General features: G+C 42.6%; 1 protein-coding gene and 1 pseudogene across 1 annotated transcript; one reads left to right on the forward strand and one right to left on the reverse strand.

The window, feature by feature from the left end:
* Positions 1 to 5,484: 5,484 nt before the first annotated feature.
* Positions 5,485 to 6,128, reverse strand: LOC129562825 (large ribosomal subunit protein eL18 pseudogene; annotated as a pseudogene).
* Positions 6,129 to 12,656: 6,528 nt separating this feature from the next.
* Positions 12,657 to 16,321, forward strand: LOC148776618 (transmembrane protein 202-like). Its single transcript, XM_088840209.1, has 5 exons — positions 12,657 to 12,734; positions 13,338 to 13,587; positions 14,205 to 14,351; positions 14,894 to 15,025; positions 15,915 to 16,321. The coding sequence occupies exons 1-5, from the start codon at positions 12,657 to 12,659 to the stop codon at positions 16,319 to 16,321; spliced, it is 1,014 nt and encodes a 337-aa protein (XP_088696335.1).
* The last annotated feature ends 3,001 nt before the right edge of the window (positions 16,322 to 19,322 follow it).

Here is a 19,322-nt window from a genome sequence, read left to right on the forward strand (position 1 = left end):
AGTTCAGTCGCTCAGTTGTGTCCGACTCTTTGCGACCCCAATGAATCACAGCACTCCAGGCCTCCCTGTCCATCACCAACTCCCGGAGTTCACTCAAACTCATGTCCACAGTCGGTGATGCCATCCAGCCATCTCATTCTCTGTCATCCCCACCTCCTTCTGCCCCCAATCCTTCCCAGCATCAGAGTCTTTTCCAGTAAGTCAACTCGTCGCATGAGGTGGCCAAAGTATTGGAGTTTCAGCTTTAGCATCAGTCCTTCCAATGAACACCCAGGACTGATCTCCTTTAGAATGGACTGGTTGGATCTCCTTGCAGTCCAAGGGACTCTCAAGAGTCTTCTCCAGCACCACAGTTCAAAGGGATCAATTCTTCGGCGATCAGCTTTCTTCACAGTCCACCTCTCAGATCCATACATGCTCCTTTAGAAACTGAATGCTTAGGACTTTTCTGATGATTCAGTGGTTACAGGATTTTTCTGATGATTCAGTGGTTAGGCATATGCCTTCCAATGCAGGCAACAAGGGTACCATCCCTGGTCAGGGCATCCCACATGCCATGCAGCAACTTAGCCTGTGTGCTAGAGAAAATGGTGCGCCACAATGATAGATCCTGTGGGTTGCAACTAAGACCTGACTCAGCCAAATAAATCAGAAGACACTGAATGCTCTATTTTCTTCTTACTCTCTTTCTTTGCTTGCAGAGAATCCCTTTAAAAAGCTTAAATAGACTTCCAATTAGATGGAAGGGGGGACTTTCCTCATGGTCCAGTGGCTAAGACTCAGCTCCCAATGCAGGGGCCCTGGGTTCAATCCCTGGTCAGGGACGTAGATCCCACATGCCACAACTAAAGAACTCACATGACACAAAGAAGTTCAAAGATCCCACTTGGCACAACTAAGACGTGGTGCAGCCAAATAAATAAATACTTTAAAAAAAAAAGGGGGTGGGGATGGCTCATTAAATGACTCTTTGCTACATCCCCTCTGCTCCAGATACATTACATGACAGATGAAGGGAGAAGGAGAGAGGGGAGGGGAAATACACATGTATAGCTAGGTCAAAACAAGGCAAGCATTTTCAAAAAACAGAAAAATAACAAAACCACAATGCTGTGATAGAGTTAAGCCAAAGACTTATTGGGCTCAAAGTCCAAAAGTTTGGCAGAGGTGAACAGGAAGACAGTTCCTGTGGAGTGAAAAGTGCTTCTCAAGATATGGACTAGAGCCAAATTCCCAGCTCTAGTTCAAACTAAGGACTTAAAAGAAGCTGAGGACTTCCCTAGTGGTGCAGTGGATAAGAATCTGCCTGCCAATGCAGGGGTCATGGGTTCTATCCCTGGTCCATGAAGATCCCACATGCCGCAGAGCAACTAAGCCCCTGCACCAGAGTTACTGAACCTGTGCTCTACAAGCCCATGCTTTCGACCTGCCAGCCTCAGCTACCAAGCCTGTGCACCCCAGAGCCTGTGCTCCACAACAGGAGAAACCTCTGCAATGAGAAGCCCATGCATCACAACTCGAGAGCAACTAGAGCAACCAGAGAAAGCCCAGCCCATGCAAAACAACGAAGGCCCAATGCAGCCAAAAATGAATACATTAATAAATTAATTTTAAAGATATTTTAAGAAAAGAAAATCAGGGCCGCAGTTTATTTAGAACCACAGATCCAAAGAGGTAAAAGGACACAAGTACAACCTTGCTTTACGAAGCAGTGCACCGACTCATTAACTGGGTTATAACAGAACAGGAAATCTGAAATATCTTATGAGACCTGACCCTATACTGGGATCTTTGGCCAAAATAAGGAAATCCCCAAACTATCAGATGGAATGAGCATACAAGAAGAAAAACAAAAAGAGCCAGGGAAATTTTTTTGGTGCCTGAAAATAGGAATTCTAACCACATAAAGAAATGTTCATTTCATTGATTATCTGCTCTAATTTTTATTAATTTTTTTCTTCGATTTAATTTGCATTTAATTCGCTGTTATTCCAGTTTCCTAAGGAGCATAGATTATTGATTTTAGATCATTTTTCTTTACTAATACATGCACTCAATGCTATAAATTTCCCTCTAAACCCTGCTTTCGCTGGACCACACAAATTTTGGCAAGATCTATTTTTCATTTTCATTTACTTCAAAATATTAAAAAATTTTAAGTTCTCCAGAAGTTTTTTCTTTGATCCGTGTGTTATTTAGAAGTCTGCTATTTAATCTCCAAGTGTTTAGGGAATTTTCTACTTGTCTTTCTAAAGCTGAATTTTAGTTTAATTCCATTGTGATTTGCAAGCATATACAGTATAATTTTAATACTTTTAAATTTGTTAAGGTGTGTTTTATGGCCCAGAATGTGGTCATCTTAGTGGATATTCCACGTGAACTTAAGAAAAATTCTCCTGTTGTTGTCCTGAAGTGGTCTATCATTGTCAGTTATATCCAGTTGGTTGATGGTGTCCTCATTAATGTTCTACCTGATAGATCTGTCCATTTTTGATGAAGAGTGTTGAAGTTTCATGGCAAATAGATGGGGAAACAGTGGAAATAGTGACAGATTTTATTTTTTGGGCTCCAAAATCACTGCAGATGGTGACTGCAGCAATGAAATTAAAAGACGCTTGCTCCTTGGAAGAAAAGTCATGACCAACCTAGATAACATATTAAAAAGCAGAGATATTACTTTGCCAACAGAGGTTCGTGTAGTCAAAGCTATGGTTTTTCCAGTAGTGGTGTATGGATGTGACAGTTGGCCTATAAAGAAAGCTGGGCACGGAAGAACTGATGCTTTTGAACTATGGTGTTGTAGAAGACTCTTGAGAGTCCCTTGGACTGCAAGGAGATCCAACCAGTCCATTCTGAAGGATATCAGTCCTGAACATTCATTGGAAAGACTGATGCTGAAGCTGAAACTCCAATACTTTGGCCACCTGATGTGAAGAACTGACTCATTTGAGAAGACCCTGATGCTTGGAAAGAGTGAAGGCAGGAGGAGAAGGGGACGACAGAGGATGAGATGGTTGGATGGCATCACCCACTCAATGGATGTGAGTTTGAGTAAACTTTGGGAGCTGGTGATGGACAGGGAAGCCTGCCATGCTGCAGTCCTTGGGGTCGCAAAGAGTCAGACACGACTGAGTGACTGAACTGAACTTTTGAAGTTTCCAACTATGATAATGGATTAATCTATTTGTTCTTGTAGTTTTATCAGTATGTGGCTCATGTCCTGTTGTTAGGCACATACACTTTAAGGATTGCTATGTATTAAGGGATTGACCCTTTTATCATTATGTAACATTCCTCTTTATCCCTTAAACTTTCTTTTTTCTAAAGTCTGCTCTGTCTGAACTTAGTAAAACTATTACTAGTTTTATTAAGGAACTATTACTACTTTCATTTGATTAGTGTTAGCATGGCATATCTATCTTCATCCCTTTCAGTTAGTTCAGTTCAGTTGCTCAGTCGTGTCTGACTCTTTGCGACCCCATTAACCACAGCACACCAGGCCTCCCTGTCCATCACCAACTCCTGGAGTCTACCCAAACCCATGTCCGTTGAGTCAGTGATGCCATCCAACCATCTCATCCTCTGTCATCCCCTTCTCCCCCTGCCCCCAATCCCTCCCAGCATCAGGGTCTTTTCAAATGAGTCAGCTCTTCACATCAGGTGGCCAAAGTATTGGAGTTTCAGCTTCAACATCAGTCCTTTCAATGAACACCCAAGACTGATCTCCTTTAGAATGGACTGGTTGGATCTCCTTGCAGTCCAAGGGACTCTCAAGAGTCTTCTCCAACACCACAGTTCAAAAGCATCAATTCTTCGGTGCTCAGCTGAGGATGTCCAACTCTCACATCCATACACGACTACTGGAAAAACCATAGCCTTGACTAGATGGACCTTTGTTGGCAAAGTAATGTCTCTGCTTTTTAACATGCTGTCTAGGTTGGTCATAACTTTCCTTCCAAGGAGTAAGCGTCTTTTAATTTCATGGCTGCAATCACCATCTGCAGTGATTTTGGAGCCCCCAAAATTAAGTCAACCACTGTTTCCCCATCTATTTGCCATGAAGTGATGGGACTGGATGCCATGATCTTAGTTTTCTGAATGTTGAGCTTTAAGCCAACTGTTTCACTCTCCTCTTTCACTTTTATCTATATGTGTCTTTATTTTAATTAGGCTTCTCTTAGACAACATAGAGCTGGGTCTTCCTTTTTGACTCACTCCAAAAATCTCTGTTTTCTAATTGGTATATAAACCATTGATGTTTAAATTGATTATTGATATAATTGGATTAATATCTACCATATTTGTCATTTATTTTCTATTTGTCGCCCTTGTTAACTGTTCCTATCTTTGTCTTCCTCTCTATTTTTGTCTTTTTTGGTTCTGAGCATTTTATGGACTTTCCAAGTGGCACTAGTGGTAAAGAACCCACCTGCCAATGCAGGAGGCCTAAGAGATATGGGTTTGATCCCTGGGTCGGGAAGATCCCCTGGAGGAAGGCATGGCAACCCACTCCAGTACTCTTGCCTGGAGAATCCCATGGACAGAGGAGCCTAGTGGGCTACAGCCCATAGGGCTGCAAAGAGTTGGACATGACTGAAGTGACAGCACGCTCACAAAGAGCATTTTATGTGATTGTGTTTCTGTCTTTTCTTAACATATTAGCTATACATCTTGTATTTATTACTTTTTTTAGTGGTTATCTTTGAGTTTGCAAAATCCATTTACAACGAATTCTACTTCCATTTTCAAATAACACTGAGGCACTCACAGGGAGTGCAGGTACCTAATAATAACAAAATAATCCTAACTCCTCCCTCCTGTTACTTGTATCATTCAGTTCAGTTCAGTCGCTCAGTCGTGTCCGACTCTCTGTGACCCCATGAATCACAGCACGCCAGGCCCCCCTGTCCATCACCAACTCCTGGAGTTCACCCAAACTCATGTCCACAGAGTCGGTGATGCCATCCAGCCATCTCATTCTCTGTCGTCCCCTTCTCCTCCCGCCCTTATGACCGACCTAGATAGTATATTAAAAAGTAGAGACATTACTTTGCCAACAAAGGTCCGTCTAGTCAAGGCTATGGTTTTTCCTGTGGTCATGTATGGATGTGACAGTTGGACTGTGAAGAAAGCTGATCGCCGAAGAATTGATGCTTTTGAACTGTGGTGCTGGAGAAGACTCTTGAGCGTCCCTTGGATTGCAGGGAGATCCAACCAGTCCATTCTATAGGGGATCAGTCCTGGGTGTTCATTGGAAGGACTGATGCTAAAGCTGAAACTGCAATACTTTGGCCACCTCATGAGATGAGTTGACTCACTTATATCATTGTTGTCATTAATTTCACTCCTACATGAGCATATATAAGTGATACATTGTTGATGTTATTATTTTAAACTATTATCTGTTAGATCAGTTAAGAATAAGAAAAATGAATGTGTTTATTTTACCTTCACTTATTCCTTCTCATATGCTTTTCCTTTCTTTTTTTTTTTTTTTAGCATCCAAAATCTTTTTAATAACAAGGTAGACTCTCGGGTTAGTTTTTGTAGCCACGGCTGGCTCGTCGGCCTCTGGCGCGCTCGAACTTGCGGCCCTTGGAGCGGACATAGGGTTTGGTGTGGCTATGCGGGGTTCCTGGGGCCTTGCCGAAATGCCTGTACACCTCTCGGCCCTTGCGAGGACCAGAGAGGAGGACAGTGCCACAGCCCTAGGGGGAGTCCAGGGCCAGCTGGTCGAAGGTGAGGATCTTGCCCCCGGCCTTGAGGATGCGACTCCGGGCGCGGCTGCTCACTCGCAGAGCACACACCTTCAGTTTGGGCACCTCCTGGACACGAACATTGTCTGTTACAGTCCCCACGACCACAGCTGTTTTGCCTTCCCGGCCAGGAAGCTTCATCTTCCGGATCATCCGGGAAAGGGAGAGCGGTGGCCGGTTGATGCGGCTCATGAACAATCTCTTCAGGATAACCTGATTGAAGGTGGAGTTGGTTCGTCTGTCCAGGAACCTATACAACTTGACCAACAGCCTCAGGTAAACGTCCTGGCTGTTGGGCTCCTTGCGTCAAACCTTTCGGTCCTTGTTGTGGTGGATGTCAACTCCCATGATGGCGCCTCCTCCTTAGCCAGGTCCGGAAAGAGAGGTGCTTTTCCTTTCTTTATATAAAGTTTCTGACTTGTATCATTTTTCTCCTCTCTGAAGAACTTCATTTAAAATTTCCTGCAAGACAGGTTTATTGATAACAAATTCTGTCAATGTTAGTCTGTCTGGGTAAGTCCTTATTTCTACTTCACTTTTGGAGGTAATTTCACAGGTTACAGAATTCTAGGCTGGGTTTTTTTCTCTCTCAACACTTTAAATATTTCACTCCACTCTCTTCTTGCTTGTATGGTGTCTGAAGAGAAGTCAGATGTAATTCTTTTCTTTGCTCCTTTACTGGTAAGGTGCTTCCACCTACCCTACCTACCCCTGGCTTCTTTCAAGATTTTTTTGCTACCTTTGATTTTATGCAGTTGAAATATGATATGCCTAGGTGTAGTTTTTCTTTTCTTTTGGCATTTATCCTGCTTTTGATATTCTCTGAAATTCCTGAATCTGTGGTTTGGTGTCTAACATCAATTTGGGGAAAATTCTCACTCTTATTGCTTCAAATATTCCTTTATTCCTCTTTCTTCTTTTTCCGTCATCCTGACTTCATGTACGGTACCTCTTTACTAGGTGTCCCACAGTTCATAGATATTCTGTTCCATTATTTTCAGTCTTTTTTCTCTTCATATTTCTTTTTGGAGGTGTCTGTGATATATATATGTATAGGAGAAGGCAATGGCAAGCCACTCCAGTACTCTTGCCTAGAAAATCCCATGGATGGAGGAGCCTGGTAGGCTGCAGTCCATGGGGTCGCTAAGGGTCGGACACGACTGAGCGACTTCACTTTCACTTTTCACTTTCACACATTGGAGAAGGAAATGGCAGCCCGCTCTGGTGTTCTTGCCTGGAGAATCCCAGGGATCGGGGAGCCTGGTGGGCTCCCGTCTATGGGGTCACACAGGGTCGGACACGACTGAAGTGACTTAGCAGCAGCAGCAGCAGCATGATATATATATTCTCATGTTGAGATTATTTCCTCAGCCATGTCCTGTTTACTACTCAGCCTATCAAAGACATGCTCTGTTTCTATTAGTGTTTTTCATCTCTAGCATTTCTTTTTAAATTTGTTCTTATGATTGTGATCTCTCTGCTTACGTTGCCCTTCTATTCTTGTGTGCTGTCTACTTTGTTCACTTAGCATATTAATCATCCTTGTTTTAATATGTGTGATAATTCTAACATCCTTGTCATATCTGAGTCTAGTTTTGGTGCTTGTTTTGTCTCTCCAAACTATGTCTTTTACCTTTTAATACCAGTTCAGTTCAGTTCAGTCTCTCAGTCGTGTCCAACTCTCCGCAACCCCATGAATCACAGCATACCAGGCCTCCCTGTCCATCACCAACTCCCGGATTTCACCCAAACTCATGTCCACAGAGTCGGTGATGCCATCCAGCCATCTCATTCTCTGTCGTCCCCTTCTCCTCCCGCCCCAAACTTTCCCAGCATCAGAGTCTTTTCCAGTGAATCAACTCGTCGCATGAGGTGGCCAAAGTATTGCAGTTTTAGCTTTAGCATCAGTTCCTCCAATGAACACCCAGGATTGATCTCCTCCAGAATGGACTGGTTGGATCTCTTTGCAGTCCAAGGGACTCTCAAGAGTCCTCTCTAGCACCACAGTTCAAAAGCATCAATTCTTCGGCGATCAGCCTTCTTCATAGTCCAACTCTCACATCCATACTTGACCACGGGAAACTTTTAATATAGTGTGTGATAATTTCTTGATAGCTGGTCAGGATGTACTGGGTAAAAGGAACTGTGGTAAATAAGCCTTTAGAAATGTGGTGATAAGGTGTGGAGGAAGGGGAAGCACTCTATAGTCCCGTGATTACATCTCAGTCTTTTGTTTTGTTTTTGTTTGTTTTGGCAGTGCCACACGGCTTGTGGGATTTCAGTTCCTCAGCTAGGGATTGAACCCATGCTGTTGGCAGTGAGAGCAGAGTCCTAACTGCTCAGATGCCAGGGAATTCCCAGACTTTCAGTGAACCTATGCTTCTAGACTGTGAGCTTCACAAGTGGTTCTCAGTTCCCCCTTAGGTGCAATAGGCTGATCTGAATGGGCTGAAGGTGGGAATTTCACTTCCCTAACAGGTCAGAACAGGCTGGAGTTTGACATTTCCTTTCCCCCAGATTGGTTAAACTCTGATAAAACCCCAGCAGTTTAGGCTCTGATCAGACAGTTTCTCCTCAGGGAAGTCCTTGTGAAGAAGAACAGGATGTTCTGGTACATTTTTTTTTAATGTATTTATTTTTATTTTTCTTTGTTTTTGTATTTATTTTTAAATTGAATAATTGCTTTGCAGAATTTTTTGGTTTCTGCCAAATATCAACACGAATCAGCCATAGGTATATATATGTCTCCTCCCTCTTGAACCTCCCTCCCATCTCCCTCCCCATCCCACCCTGCTAGGTTGTTACAGATCCTCTGTTTGAGTTCCCTGAGTCATACAGCAAATTCCCATTGGCTGTCTATTTTACATATGGTAATGTAAGTTTCCATGTTACTCTCTCCATACATCTCACCCTCTTCTTCCTCCCCCAACCCCACATGTCCGTAAGTCTGTTCTCTATGTCTGTTTCTCCATTGCTGCCCTGCAAATAAATTCATCAGTACCATCTTTCTAGATTCCATATATGTGCACTAGTGTATGATATTTATATTTCTCTTTCTGACTTACTTCACACTGTGTAATAGGCTCTAGGTTCATCCACCTCATTAGAACTGACTCAAATGAGTTACTTTTTATGGCTGAGTAATTATGACCAACCTAGATAGTATATTAAAAAGCAGAGACATTACTTTGCCAACCAAGGTCCGTCTAGTCAAGGCTATGGTTTTTCCCATGGTCATGTATGGATGTGAGAGTTGGACTGTGAAGAAAGCTGATCGCCGAAGAATTGATGCTTTTGAACTGTGGTGCTGGAGAAGACTCTTGAGAGTCCCTTGGACTGCAAGGAGATCCAAGCAGTCCATTCTAAAGGAGATCAATCCTGGGTGTTCACTGGAAGGACTGATGCTAAAGCTGAAACTCCAATACTTTGGCCACCTCATGCAACGAGTTGACTCACTGGAAAAGACTCTGATGCTGGGAAAGGTTGGGGGTGGGAAGAGAAGGGGATGACAGAGAATGAGATGGCTGGATGGCATCACCGACTCTATGGACATGAGTTTGAGTGAACTCTGGGAGTTGGTGATGGACAGGGAGGCCTGGCGTGCTGTGATTCATGGGGTCACAGAGAGTCGAACACGACTGAGCGACTGAACTGAACTGAACTGAACTGAATCTTCCATTGTATATATGTACCATAGCTTCTTTATCCATTCATCTGTTGATGGACATCTAGGTTGCTTCCATGCTCTACCTGTTGTTATATAGTGCTTCAGTGAACATTGGGGTATATGTGTCTTTTTCAATTTTGGTTTCCTCAAGGTATATGCCTAGTAGTGGGATTGCTGGGCCATATGGTGGTTTTATTCCTAGTTTTTTAAGGAATCTCCATACCGTCTTCCATAATGGCTGTATCAATTTAAATGGTTCCTTTTCCCCTCTCATGGGCCAGCAGTATGGTATTCTTTAATATTCACTGCAAGAACCTTGCTTAAGTTGCTGGAGGTAAAAGTCACTAAAGTGTGAGGACTTCTCTATGACTGGGTCCCATTGTCTATTTTTTCTTTTTTTACTCATGGTTAATAATTTATTACAAAGGATAATAAAGGACAGGAATGGATAGCCAGATGAAAAGTTACCCCTAAGACAAGGTCCCGAGAATAGGAGTTTCTGTCCCTATGGACTTCAGAGTGCATCACCCTCCCAGTATGTGGGTATGTTTTTTTTTAATTGATGTATAGTTGACTTACAATATTATATAGATTTCAGGTGTACAACATGGTGATTCACAATTTTTTTTTTGATTCACAATTTTTAAAGTTCATAGTTATTTTAAAATATTTCCTGGCTATATTGCTGTGCAATATATCCCTGTACCTTATTTACTCTATACATTATAGTTTGTAGGGGGGCCATAGTTTTTAATCTCTCAGACTTGTTCACACTGAACCTTCCAGTGCAGATTTTCCTGCTCTGGTACTAATTTCTGCAGACGTTTCTGTTCTAGTAAGTTTTAATTTCCTATATTTGCCTTTCTGACTCTCCAGTTCTGCAGGGTCACAGTTTGCTTTGTGATCTAAGAAGAATTGTTGATTTTTTTCAGTTTGTTTAGCTTTTTACTTGTTGTTATAATGGAGTGACAGCTTCCAAGCTCCTTGCATGCCAGACTGGAAACCAGAAGTCCAGTCTTTCTCTTTTACCTTTCTAATTTTCAATCAATCAAGAAACATCACCTACGGACTTCCCTGGCAGTCCAGTGGTTAAGACTCTGAGTTTCCCCTGCAGGGGACAAGGGTTCCATCCCTGATCAGGAAATGAAGATCCCGCATGCCACGTGGTGCGGCCAAAAAAAGAAAAATATTTTTAAAAAAGAAAAGAAACAGCACCTAATCATTATGATGTTCCAAGCACTGAAGTTGAGCATATACAGCTGAATAGGCTGTGTCCCTGCTGCTGAAGGAGGTTGTAGACCAGAAGGAGATACAGACAGACCAGTTGCGAAACTATGTGATGAAAGTTACCAAAGGACAAGTACAAAGTGCTGTAGGAGCACAAATTCTGGGATTGAGGGCTGGCTTCAGAGAAGACTCCTCTCAAAAGCTAAGAGTAGAATGACTTTTAAAATTTATTTTAAAAGTTTTTATTGAAGCATAGTTTCTTTAAAATATTGTGTTACTTTCTACTATACAATAAAGTGAATTAGCTATATGTGTACATATAAGCCCCTCTTTTTTTGGATTTCCTTTCCATTCTAGGTCACCACAGAGCACTAAGTAGAGTTCCCTGTGCTATATAATAGGTTCTTATAAGTTATCTATTTTATAAGGCAAGAATGACTCTCGACTAAAGTTAATAAAGATAGGTTGGGAAGTGTGATAGGTACCATGTGCAAGGTAGATAACATTTGCGCCAAGTGCAAATGAAGGACCATGTTGGCTTAGGAAACTGCAAGAATAATAAAATGATTTGGAGCATAAGGTGAGAAGGAGGGAGAGAATGAGCCTAGACGTCATTAGGTGTTTTTGCTCCATGGCATTAAGGACCATGTCCAGCAGGAAACAGATGGCTTTGCTCAAACTGAGTCTAAAAGACTTAAGGGACTATTTACAAGGACCCCTAGGACTGAAAAAGATTTTGGAAAACCATTAGTGAGAAGAGCCATTACCACCCCTAAGACTGATCACGTAAATGAAAGGAACACATGACCAGAATAGAAAAGGGTGACTCTATGGAGAGGACTAGCCTATCAGGAACTCTCCTTAGGGAAAGGGACGTGGACAACCCTCGTAGTACTCTGTTAAGGACAGAACCAGTGAAAAAACACATTGATCTCTACACCTCTGATCTTCTGCCTATGCCCACCATTGGTCAAACTTAATCAGAGGCTTGATGGCAAGAAAAGCCCAAACTGGTCAGCTCCTTGAACAATGATGGGGAGCGGATCTGGAGGGGCATGTGGAAGATCTCCAACAAATCACTGCACCTCCCAGTACCTGACACAGTACCTCACACAAATGAGTGATTGCATGAATGAATGAGGTTGAAAAGTGAGCAGAAACTCCATCTTGTTGGGTTTCACTGATGCATGCTAACGAAATTTTACTTCATAGCAGTGGGGAACAATCAGAGAATTTATGCAAAAGAGAGACACAGTCAGATTTGCCTTAACAACATCAATCTTGGTAAATCTGTGGAGAATAAACTGAAGGAGAGCAAACCTGGTAGCAGCAAGACCAGGTACAAGGCCATTGCGGCAAATCCAGGACTGAGATGACATATCCTAAAGAAGTGGAAACAAAAATACAAGGTGGGCTTGAGAACATTGAAGAGGTAGAATTGGCAGAACACATTGTGATTGACTGGTGGGAGGTAATAAAAGGGTATGGGGGACTTCCCTAGTGTAGTGCAGTGGCTAAGACTCAATTCCCAATGCAGGAGACCTGGGTTCAAACCCTGGTCAAGGAACTAGATTCTGCATGCTGCAACTAAAGATCCCACATGCCCCCAGTGAAGACTGAAGATCCTGCGTGCTGCAACTAAAATCCTATGCAGCCAAATAAAAAGAGTAATAATAAATATTTTAAAGAAGAAAAGGGTACAGGATGGGGGGTTCAGGATGGAGAGAGGATGACTCCATTTCTTAAAGACCTCTTAGGTGTTGATGTGTCTGTGAGAAATCTGGGGTCAGCGTGCAGATTGCTGTAGGAGTCTGGAGTTCAACAGAGACCTGGGTGGGAGTCTTGGATTGGATCAGATTTGGCAGATGAGACAGAGACATAGTACCCATGCTTTGTGTTCTGACTCCTGCTGTTTCTGTCCCCTTGGTGGGGGAGGGGCCGGAAAGGGTGATGGGAGGGGGTTAAGTTCTATGGCAGTTGACTAGAGCAGTGAGCCAGAAGCCAGGATGGAGAGAAGAGAAGGAAATGAAATGGCCTTCCAGAGCGTTTACAACATCAGCAGGATGAGCTACCCAACCTACAGGGTGTGTGTATGTCTGCATGTGTGCTCAGTTGTGTCTGATTGATTGTGACCCCATGGATTGTAGCCCATCAGGCTCTTCTGTCTACGGGATTTTCTAGGCAGTAATACTGGGATGGGTTGCCATTACAGGGTGGGGAAAGCCTTTTGTGAGCCAGGTAGGGGTTGAAGTCCTTTCGGAGGCAGCAACTTGTGTGTGTCATGGGGCAAGTGTCGAGGTAGGAGAGGCAAAACTCACTCCATTTTTTAAAAACAGGGGAGAGGTGAAATGGAATATTTTTTTTAAGTTAACACAGTATTGAATGGGGGATTTTTGCTGAAACAAATGCCTGTGGCAGGCGATTTGTTAGGGAAGTGAGTGTTGAAACGTCTCCAGTCAATAAAGTTCAGGTCAGGAAAGATTTATTAATACATCTCGGGTCAATAACTTGTTAATAGTGAAAAACAGTTGTGGGAGGCTGGAGCCAGAGGAGAAAAATACCCTGAAGTGTGGAGGGAGGAGGATTTACCCCCAGCACAAGTCAGGGCTTGACTTGTCTGTGGATGGATATGGAGACGCCTGGGTTGAGGTTCCTTCCGTGATGTCTTCCTCCCTCCCACACCACAGCCAATTCTCCCCCGCTCGCACCGCTTTTCTTCCATACCGCCCTACCAGCGCCGGCTCCTGCAGAAAAGCCGCAGCTACATTCGCCACATTTGTGCTTGCTCATTGGGCTTCAACTGCGTCCTGCTGCTCTGCTTGTCCCCTCTACACTGGGTGCAGTTCGTGGTGCTGAAGGACAGGCAGAAGCTCTTGGCGGGGCTCTGGACCTTATGCCACCATGATCTCTGCTGGGGCAGCACTTTGAAGGCCCCCTGTGAGTACTTTCCAGATTCCAGCCCTCTCCTTTGGTACACCCACCCTCTCAGATCCCCGCCCCCCGCACCGCTCACCACTCTCTTTTCTCCTGGCAACCCTGACCCACACCCCGTCACTGGTTCACAGTGTATGGACAGCGCCTGCAAGCAGGGCACCCTTGCGTGAGTTTGTCTCATCCAAGCTTCCTCAATGACTTAAAAAGTCAAAGCCCCTTTATTATTGGAAGCTAATGCCTACTGACCTTTGCACTCACAACTTCCCTCAGAAAAAGAAATATTGGTCATTTTATGCCTTTATATGAGAGTTACTTCATAACATGGCTCTTAAGGTTATGGTTCTAATTTCAGCTTTTCCCTCCTTGTGGAGTAAATTATTTCTTTCCTTGCTAAAGGAGTTCCGTATGTCAATGAGGAGGTTGAAAGAGGGTCCTTATGGGTGCCTGTGAAGGCCCCCCCCCCACTTGGGGGCTCCTTACTCTGACTCCGTTGCATGTAAGACAAGCCCTGATTCCATTGTCCTTTGTTCCACACCCCTTCCCAAGACCCTGTCCAGCCTTCCGCAAGGCAGGTGTCCTTCACTCCGGTCAAGCCTCTCCTTTTCCCCTTCCCCTGGCAGACTACCTCCAATTCTCCAGGGCTGCCTTCCTCATCTCTGCCTTCACCATCCTCATTATCATTATGTGGCTCAGCATCTCTCTCACCAAAGGGCCAGGAGACAAAACCTTCATAGATCTGGGCATATCCATCTTCTGTTTCATTTCAGGTACAACACGATGAGGTTGGAAAAGTTTGTCCCTAGAGTCCTTGTATTCCTTCCCCTCCCAGTGCCATCTCCCCTTCTTTTATCAAGTCATTCCCAGCCTTACATGATACTGCTACCACAAGACCCTTATCGCTTCCCAAATGAAAGAAAGTTTTCAATAAACTTTTGCTCCAGATGGGGCTATTACCTCTGAAAGAGGGGACCCAGAAGAGATGATGCTAATCCAATGGAAACATTTCTAAGGGTTATCTGTGGCACTACAGGGGAGATATAGGCTGGAGGCCCTTCTGGCACCCAGAAAATTACCATGTAGCAACTTGCTACTTGTTCTGTCTATGTTATCTATAGGCTCCACCTTGACAACTTTACTCCAGTCAAAGCAGAAGGCCTTTGCCAAATGGGTCTTCCCATGACCACTGCCATTTAATAGGTCTCCTCATAATTGAGGCAGTTGAGGGCGACAGCAAGTGCAAAGAGGGGAAAGAGGGTGGAGGCAGAAGGAGGGCTATCATAGGCAGTAATAGCTTTCACTGTGATCCCAGGCACCTGCCTACTCTTCTGCCTCATCTTTTTCCTGGTGCAAGTGAAACTGTATAGTAAGAATGTCCTGGAACCTCATTTCCTGATAGTCTACCGCATCAATTGGTTGGGCAGTATCTTCTACGTGATGATTGGTGAGTTAAAGCTCTTGTTAGGTAGGGAAGGCACAGAAAATGCAACTTTACGTGATTGCTCTTCTATCTCCTTTTCCCTTTCTTTGGGTTGTTTGTTTGGTATATTAGAATCTCATAATTTGGGAGGATTCTACAAGTGTCGTTTTCATGTCAATGAACAATCCTAAAGCAAGAGCTTCCAATTTATCTAAAGCATTTTTTCAATAATGATATCTGACCCTGAACAGATGTATTCAGGAAGTAGAGAAGGTAAAGATATAACTGAGCTATTCATAGTTCTTCTGCTCTTTCAGAAGATACTCCCTTAGTTCCCCTCTCCCTTTGTCATATCAAATAAACTCTCCACCTTTATGGATCTCCAGAGTAAAGCAGAGCAATAACACTGGAGTTTGCCTATGCAACACCTCCTATAATCTTTCGAAGCCACCTACTTATCTTTATTAACTGCAACAGTAGTCTCCAAACCATTGCCTCACACACTCTCTTTATAAGACCTTTTTTAGCAAACATTCCAAAAAGGTATATGTTTGTTTATAAAATATGCACACATATTATATTACTAATATAGAGATTAAATTGTAAAATATACTCAAAAATAGAATTTAAACATTATTTGTTAAAAATATGAAAGTAATTATTTTCTTCCTGTGCCCCAGTAAGTTGGTTTGCATACCGCTGGAAAACATTGTATTACAGAAAAACTGGGACTAATATTTTGAATTCCAAGCCCCTAAAGATAATAAACAGGATATTCAGAAATGTGTTATTAATCAAATCCGATTATAATTAAGTCAGTGTTACTCCTCAGTAACTCTTCAGTGATTGATGACTTGAGATTTTATCTATTACTCATCCACAGTGCTGACCTTGACCTTTTCTTTTCCTCTAGGGTTCCTCTCTGTACTCAATCACTTAAGTTCTCAAGTTCCTCCTCCAGATCAAAACCTCCTCGTGACCCCTATAACAAGGATAAGGGTAGGAAATATAGCCAGAATGAAATTGAGTCTATCTGAGGGAGACTCAGGTGTTTCTTCATGGATGAGTAAGGCAACACAAAGACAGTTAAGTTCAGTGGTACAATCAAGGGCCCAAGCAGAGGCCGGGACAGAGCCAGAGCCAGAGCCACACACAGGGCCAGAGATAGGAAGTGAGTCAGTAATATGGGATGGGTTAACCGTTCAGGCAAGGTCAGCTACTGAGGTAGAACCAGCTGACACAGCAGAGCAGAGGATTGAGGCAGAGAACACAGTAGCGACTGCGAATATGTCAGGCAGTAGACCTGACAAAAGAAAATGAAGACCAGGGTGATGAAGACAGACGCAGTTGAGAAAAATGATGATAACAAGACCAAAAAAAGTTAATCTTCGATCCAGGGTAGTAGAAGGCAGAGAAAGAATAAAAACAAAAGAAAACCCTGCAGAGAGATTTCCCTTCAGAGCTGAAGATATTTGGTTGATTCTGTTTGAAGAGGAGCAGGAGCATCAGAGGTGATTCTGAGAGGACAGTAGGATGACTGTTGAACTCCCCCTCCCCACTAGATTATGCCTCACTCACTGAACAGGTTGATATTATGGATGAAAGAGAGTCATTTGTATGGTTTAGGTCAAAGATGCCAACAACCTACAAATCACAAATAAAGAAAGTTTACTAAAAATGTTTCCATGTAGTGTTGTAGTCTGTGACTAGGAAAGGCTGCAAAAGATGGAGCACCCAATCCTCTAAGACTTTCCAGAGTTCCATGGCCACAAAATGGAACATCTCAGCAGAATGGAAAGAGCATTGGGTTTGGAAATCCAAACTTTCATTTTGGGACCTCCCTCCCCTAATGAGCTAGGCTGACTTCTGGCAAATATTTAACTTTCTTTAGCCTTGACCTGCAAGTCTCTGAAATTTCTAGTGCTGTTTTGGCCATAAGTGGTGAATAATAGAGAAATGATTTCTGTTGGCACATACAACCCCAGGTTATTTTAGTAAGTAGCTTTCTAGTCAGAGTAATTAAATTTAGTTCTCTACCTCCAAGGCTACTTTTGGCAAGTCAGAAAGCTATTTTATTCAGATAGCTCATTTTAAAAAATGTAGGTGATTCCCATGTTTTTTGACTATTTTCAAGAACTGGAAGGAAAGAAAAAGATAAAAGCAAAAGGAAAACAGACTCTGAAAGAGAGTATACCATCTGGACTTGGAATTGCAGTGAGAGTTTAAATGGTTTTGCAGAGGGGTTGTGACCTTTGAAACCAGAAGCTAGTTTTCTTGGTTGGCAATATGAGTAGTTCACCATGAAAACTCACTCTTAACTCCTTAAACGGTCAATATTTTACTACTTCTCCCTGCCTGTACCTTTTGTGCATGCTCAGTCACGTCTGAGTCTTTGTGATCCCACAGACTGTAGCTCACCAACCTCCTCTGTCCATGGGATTTCACAGGCAAGAATATTGGAGTAAGTTGCCATTTCCTTCTCCAGGGGATCTTCCCAACCCAGGGATCAAACCTGTGTCTCCTGCATCTCCTGCACTGCAGGAGGATTCTTTACCATTTGAGTCATTGGGGAAGCCTGTACCTCTTATTAGCTAAATTCTATGGCCTTTAATTTTACCATTTAAATATGACCTAATTGTAAAGCAATTATCCTCCAATTTTAAAAAATGACCCCTATTTTAGTACTTTTATTTAAAAAGCAATATATTTCATTTCTGGAAACCAAAGCAATTGATGAAATAAATTTAACTCTAGCAAAAAAGGGGGCCTTAACAAATAATACCCCCATTCCACATATTTTACTTTCTAGAACATTAGATAAGGGACCAGGATTGAGAATAAAGGGTGAAAAAGGGTAGGGAGTATTAAAAGTATTCCAGTATTCTTTCTGGAAAATAGGAATTAGCAGATGTCCATATGAAAGAACAGACTCTCTGTGAGGACAGTTATAATTTTAGTCATACCTTAATTTAGATTACTTAAATCGATTCGATAATTAATAACCAAATACTACTGAGCAGATGTTTTGATGGTTGAGAAAAACCATAGAGAACATTTAGAGAGGAACATTTCATGCAACGATGGGCACAATAAAGGACAGAAATGGTACGAACCTAAAAGAAGCAGAAGAGATTAAGAAGAAGTGGCAAGAATACATAGAAGAACTATACAGAAAAGATCTTAAGGGTCCAGATAACCGCAATGGTGTGATCACTCACCGAGAGCCAGACATCCTGGAGTGCGAAGTCAAGTGGGCCTTAGGAAGCATCACTACCAATGAAGCTAGGGGAGGTGAAGGAATTCCAGCTGACCTATTTCAAATCCTAAAAGATGATGCTGTTTTAGTGCTGCACTCAATATGCCAGCATATTTGGAAAACTCAGCAGTGGCCACAGGACTGGAAAAGGTCAGTTTTCATTCTAACGCCTGAGAAAGGCAATGCCAAAGAAATTTCAAACTACTGCACAATTGCACTCATCTCACATACTAGCAAAGTAACACTCAAAATTTTCCAAGCCAGGCTTCAACAGTACGTGAACCAAGAACTTCCAGATATTCAAGTTGGATTTAGAAAAGGCAGAGGAACCAGAGATCAAATTGCTAACATCCATTGGATCATAGAAAAAGCAAGAGAATTCCAGAAAAACATCTACTTCTGCTTTTTTGACTACGCCAAAGCCTTTGACAGTGTGGATCACACAAACTGGAAAATTCTTAAAGAGATGGGAAAACCAGATCACCTTACCTGCCTTCTGAGAAATCTGTATGCAGATCAAGCAACAGTTAAAACTAGACATTGAACAATGGACTGGTTCCAAATTGGAAAGGAGTACGTCAAGGCTGTATATTGTCACCCTGCTTATTTAACTTATATGCAGAGTACATTATGCGAAATGCCAGGCTGGATAAACAGAAGCTGGAATCAAGATTGCCGGGAGAAATGTCAATAACTTCAGATATGCAAATGACACCACCCTTATGCAGAAAGCAAAGAAGAACTAAAGAATCTCTTGATGAAAGTGAAAGAGGAGAGTGAAAAAGCTGGCTTAAAACTCAACATTCAGAAAACTAAGATCTTGGCATCCGGTCCCATCACTTCATTGCAAATAGTGACAGACTTTATTTTCTTGGGCTCCAAAATTACTGCAGGTGGTGACTGCAGCCATGAAATTAAAAGACACTTGCTCCTTGGAAGAAAAGCTATGACCAACCTAGACAGCATATTAAAAAGCAGAGACATTACCTTGCCAACAAAGGTCCATATAGTCAAAGCTATGGTTTTTCCAGTAGTCATGTATGGATGTGAGAGTTGTAGGAAGAA

The sequence above is a fragment of the Moschus berezovskii genome, chromosome 9 (genome assembly GCF_049115385.1).
Source record: "Moschus berezovskii isolate FMDL1 chromosome 9, NW_MosBer_1.0, whole genome shotgun sequence".
In the NCBI taxonomy this organism is placed as follows: Eukaryota; Metazoa; Chordata; class Mammalia; order Artiodactyla; family Moschidae; genus Moschus; species Moschus berezovskii.

Excerpts from the sequence above, each read along its gene's own strand:
- LOC148776618 (XM_088840209.1), top strand. The coding sequence starts at position 12,657 with ATGGAGAGAAGAGAAGGAAATGAAATGGCCTTCCAGAGCGTTTACAAC. Across the intron at positions 14,352-14,893 it reads CATCTTCTGTTTCATTTCAG|GCACCTGCCTACTCTTCTGC; the intron begins GTACAACACGAT and ends CTGTGATCCCAG. Across the intron at positions 15,026-15,914 it reads TATCTTCTACGTGATGATTG|GGTTCCTCTCTGTACTCAAT; the intron begins GTGAGTTAAAGC and ends CTTTTCCTCTAG.